The 5,115-nt window shown below is 41.3% G+C and overlaps 2 protein-coding genes across 2 annotated transcripts in view; one reads left to right on the top strand and one right to left on the bottom strand.

Annotated features, from left to right (window-relative positions):
• The window catches only part of agbl2 (AGBL carboxypeptidase 2), a gene marked incomplete in the record, with an annotated part of 11,901 nt that extends 10,451 nt beyond the window's left edge, over positions 1-1,450 (top strand). The window contains 3 exon segments of the mRNA XM_014005608.1: positions 413-740; positions 816-846; positions 932-1,450. Coding sequence (XP_013861062.1) covers positions 413-740; positions 816-846; positions 932-1,124 — 552 coding nt within the window.
• Positions 1,451-1,708: 258 nt separating this feature from the next.
• Positions 1,709-3,563, bottom strand: tmem17 (transmembrane protein 17). The gene is made up of 5 exons (XM_014005616.1): positions 3,364-3,563; positions 3,126-3,229; positions 2,404-2,517; positions 2,171-2,314; positions 1,709-2,004 (listed from the first exon to the last, which is right to left on the bottom strand). Exons 1-5 carry the CDS (start codon positions 3,473-3,475, stop codon positions 1,924-1,926), a joined length of 555 nt encoding a protein of 184 aa, XP_013861070.1. The 5' UTR covers positions 3,476-3,563; the 3' UTR covers positions 1,709-1,923.
• Positions 3,564-5,115: the final 1,552 nt, after the last annotated feature.

The following is a 5,115-nucleotide window of genomic DNA, read 5'->3' as shown; positions in this document are numbered from 1 at the left end:
TTGAATGTTCAAATGTAATACATTTTAATGTGCCTTATACATATCCTGTAAAATATTATAATCAACCAACTTAATTTCATCTGATGAAATAATATATTTGATGGGTCATAATAATGTTTTCTGGTAGTAATTCTTATGGCTTTTTTCTTTAAAATCAAGATGGGATCAGTAATTGTTTTACATGCTTTACCCCAGACTTCTACACAAATCAAATGTGGAACAGTTATTGAATCATATAGTGCTTTATCATTAAATGACTCCTTTACTTTATGCAGTACTGCAATAGATTTAGCTATTTTTGTTTTTAATAATTTACATGAGGTTTCCATGTCAAATTTCTCACTTACGCAAAATTGTTATGGAGTTATTATTATTTTTTAATTTATGGTTTAACTGATAAGTTTTCTTTTAGCAAAACTCTCTGGAAAACCTGAGCACCTCATGCCAACGGCACAGGACGTGTCTACATCCTGGCAGCACGCACACAGCCGTGGCTCCACAGGCTCACACGGGTGTGTTTTTAGAGACTCAACTACCCAAAACTATCGATAAATCAGAGGTCGTTTTAGGACGCCAGACTTTCTCCACGGGTGGTGAAACGAAAGAGAGAAGACAGTGGAGATGCTCCTCTCAGCTGCTGCACCTGAGTGTTTTCTTTCCACCTCCACCAAATTACCTTCATTCCACACAGCACCGGCTTCACTCTGCACAATGGGATTCCTACGGTCAAATCTGCAGAGGTTTTTTTTTTTTTTTTTTTGCACAATCAGCTGGTCTCAACAGCTGTGTTGTAAAACTTGTCTTTTCTCTTTCAGGGCTGCCGTCACCCTTCGTAGCTCCTCGCAGGTAAACTACATGTGCGATTAGATCTACCGTATGCAGGGACCGTGCTGAGTGCGCTTCACGTTTAAAGGTGTTTCTTTCACGGCAGAGCTCTACCCTCAGCGTACGCCAGCGTGGTTCCAGCCATCGTTCCAACAAAGCGCCTGCCGATGACCTTCACCAGCACCAAGCCCAGCAGCCGGCGCAGTTTCAGAAACAGTTCGACGATAGATTCGTCCGAGGCTTCCTCCATGTTGAACACAGACGTAACCAAAACCAAGAACCGGGAGGTTTTCCTCTGAAGCTTCAGCCATATTTTAACAWGTTATTTTTGTTGACGATCAAATTTCATCAGAGGAAAAACAGGAAAGATCTCTTCCTTCATCAGTGTAAGATAGTTTAACCTCCACTGTCATCTTTTTTTGTTTTTCAGATGAGTCACAGTTTAGATGTGACTGTGTCTTGTGAGCAACGTCAGAGAGACTGCAATCATGAAAACTCCCTGAGAGAAACTGAAAAGCAGGAAAGCTCGAGTTCCTCTATGGGGCGCCATAATATTTAACATTTAAATTTCACATTTAGCAAAAATAAGATAAATGTATGAACAGTGAGCTAAATAAAAATGAACTGTTACAGGAAAAAAAAAAAAGATAACACTCAGAAAATGAGCTAAATGATTAGAAATCTGTAATTTTTTGACGTTTCAAAAGTGAGCTAAATAATGAAAAATCTGTTAGTGACTTTTTTAACATTTCATTTTACACTTGGCACCCCATATTCTTCTCTCTTTTTTTATTACTTTCTATAAAATGCTTTTTATGCAGCTGATGTTGCTAATTTTGTGTCAAAAATCGGCAAACCAGCTGCCAAATAACTGTCACACAGCTATGCAAAAGTTATTTACTTCACATTTACAAAAACAAAAATACAATCTCATCAAAAGCAAATAAAATACATAAGAAAACCATTCAGCCGTGCAGAAAATAGATCATATTCCTCAGAAAATAGATCATATTCCTCAGAAAATAGATCATATTCCTCATGCAAATGTTGTCAAGTCTGCATAAGAGATCCTGTTCACCCATGAAACTCCAGATCACATCAGGATTCAAGCTGCTGGAGGTGAAACTGGCTTCTTGTGTGTCTAACCATGTCCCGCAGCGCCACAAACCCAGAGATAGCCTGAAGCAACCAGGAATAAAAACACAAGCAATCAACCATAATTATTAGATGATAAATTATTTTTAAAAAACGTGCAAAAACCATCATGTATTTTGTAAACGCACTGCTTAAAGTGGAAACTGTAGGACTAAATCGGTCAGTGTTTTGGAGAAGAATGCAGTCATACCTGTGTGAATATAAACACAGCCAGAACTATGTGAACGCCCCTTTCCAAAGGCTGTATGAGCACGGCTTCGTTAAAGAGCTGAAAAAAGATGAGCGGAAACTGCAGCAGGATGCTCAGCAACCAAAAGCCGGCCAACTCTGGAACCTTCCAAACAAAACAAAACATCGAAACACCGAGGATTATATTCGTGTTGACCGCTGCGCCGCGTCCGGGCATCAGCTCCGTCACCTCACCTTTTCATGCAGGTTTCCAGCGTAACCCAGATAYAGTCTGATGGCTTCGATCAGAGTCATCAGCAGCAGAACCGTCACAAGGATGAACTTGTAGTAGTCTGGCAAGGCGGGGTACTGACAGAAACAACAGTTACAATAAAAATATCATGTGGTTTGAGATAGTTAAATATATATAATTGTTGATTTCTAGGACTCATTATAAGTGGCTGTAATCTCAACAGATTGCAGAAACTTGGATGATAAGCTACATGCTGCAAGGCTGGCTATTAAATGATCCGGTTGCAGTTTTTGTGAATTTAAGTTCACCTTCATGTGAGTTACTTTTATATATAACAATAATCTATTTTAAAGATGGGATATTAAGTGGCCTGATGAAGCACAGGCTAAACCACCCACCCTTAATAATAATATTAATTACCTGAGGTACTAAAATGCTGATAAATTAGAGATTACATTCTGCTCAGATTAATGATAAGCTGATGCAGCTGTCTGACAGGTTAACAATGGTAAATTAAACTAAGTATTTGACCATGTTTGCCTAATTATGTTATGATAAATAGTAAATATACCCTTATATTCAAGATAGGTTTTTATAAAGCATTGAAGGATGAGATGTACAGTGTTTTTTAGACATTATTTCTGTATTTTAGTTGAATGTTTGGTAAGYTGCAGTGAATCAGGAAACATCAGGCTTGTTATCTTTGCTCCTGACTCTTTCCTACCTTGAGCTGAAGCATCACAGTTTCACTGATCCACCACAGCGGGAAGAACCAGATGTTGAAATACAAAGACATCTGGAGCGGGAGGCTGGACAGAACCTGTTTGTCTGAAAACACGAAAGCGGCTATGAGATAGACCTCAAAATCAATTTAATAATGTCAACAGGGAGACTGCTAAACACAGACAAACGAACGCTAGCATCAATGCTAACCCCAAAGTTAGCTGTTTTTCTTGTTTTACCGTTTGGCAAAAAMGTCTCGTCGCCTTTTGAGGTCGGCGCGCGACTCTGGTCGAATAAGACACTCCGAGAGAAGTCGTCTAARCGTTTTCTTAATGTATCGGGAAGCTCCATCTTATAAAGAAATAACAGAGCTTTCCTAAAACATCCATGAAAAAAAAAAACCACTCCGCCTTCTTCCTGACTGCGGGCGACGTAATGCCGCCGTCGTTTCCATGGAAACCAACACGGATGTAAAAAGTGAAAGGTTAAATGTAGACGTCTTATTTTGTCAGTAAAAATAGATGTCAGAACGAAAAATACCATGTTGACTTAAATTTCATAATAAAGTTTAAATACAAGTCAATTTAAAGGAGACATGATGCTTTTAAAGCTTTCTTTTTYCACATTTTAAAGTTGGGGTCTACATAAAGTAGAACTGCAAGCCTCTACGTAGCACTGGGAGAGACTAATCCAGATTTTCTGAACTCCTAGACTCAAGTAGGGGGCGGCTGTGGTAGAGTGGTTAGGGGGGGTCGCCGGTTCAATCCCTGTCCAGTCGACTCAGTCGTTGTGTCTTTGGGCAAGACACCCTACCTGCCTTGCGTACGGTGGCCGGTCGGGTTGGTGGTCAGAGGGTCTGGTGGCGCCTGTGTAAGGCAGCCTCGCTTCTGTCGCGCTTTGAGTGATAGAAAGGCGCTATATAAGTACAGTCCGTTTACCCACATAACAAAATGTGTGTATGGCAGCAATGGATCAGTGGTTAGCACTGTTGTCTCACAGCAAGAAGGTCCTGGGTTCGATCCCCAGTTCGGAGACTCTGTATGGAGTTTGCATGTTCTCCTTGTGCTGGTTTTCTCCAGGCGCTCTGGTTTAAACCCACACCCCAAAAATATGTACAATAGATTGCCTTCAGGCCCAGGCTGCAAAAGAAATCTGCGATCTCAGTGGGATCTGCTTGGTAAATAACGGTAAAATAAAATGTAATGTCTAAAAAAGTGGATTCTGCATAATGTCCCCTTTAAGTTAAAAGATGAGGCTATACTAGGAGCCGAAAGAGACAAGCTTCCCATCCCTTTCAGAGACCACATTAGGTTTCGGTCTATGGGAAAGTGAAAGTAAAGTGTCTGTGATTTTATCGGCTGAGAAATTGAAAGCAGCTGTGTGCAGTGAGAGAAGATGGCTGGAAGATGTGAAACTCCACTTTCTCTGTCCTGCTCTATTTGTTTGGATGTGTTGAAGAAGCCCGTGACTCTTCACTGTGGCCACAGCTACTGCATGGACTGTTTTAACAATGTCTGGGACCTCAGGGATCAGAGAGGTGGTTACAGATGTCCTCAGTGCAGACACACTTTCACCTCAAGGCYCGAGCTGAACAAGAACACGGTGCTGGCTGACCTGATGGTAAGAGTGGCAGAGACCGAAGGAGACACCTGGAGAGGATGAGTCCGGTTCAGGAGGTGTGGACTGTGATTTCTGCACCGTGAAGAAGCTGAAAGCTGTGAAGTCTTGCTTGGTGTGTCTGGCCTCTTACTGTGCCACACATGTTCAGCCTCACTACGGGTCTGCGGCTTTCAAGAGGCACAAACTGGTGGAAGTTTCAGCCTCCGTTCAGGAGCTGATCTGCTCCAAGCACGACAAGATGCTGGAAGTCTACTGCCGCACCGATGATGAATGCATTTGTTTGCTTTGAAAAACAAAAAGAAAAAAATTGTATAGGTCTTCTGGACGGGTTCTTCTCTAATGAAACGTTTCGTCTCTCCTCCAAGAGACTT

Source organism: Austrofundulus limnaeus, unplaced genomic scaffold, assembly GCF_001266775.1.
Source record: "Austrofundulus limnaeus strain Quisiro unplaced genomic scaffold, Austrofundulus_limnaeus-1.0 Scaffold31, whole genome shotgun sequence".
Lineage (NCBI taxonomy): Eukaryota > Metazoa > Chordata > Actinopteri > Cyprinodontiformes > Rivulidae > Austrofundulus > Austrofundulus limnaeus.
This window is presented reverse-complemented; position numbering and strand designations above follow the sequence as displayed.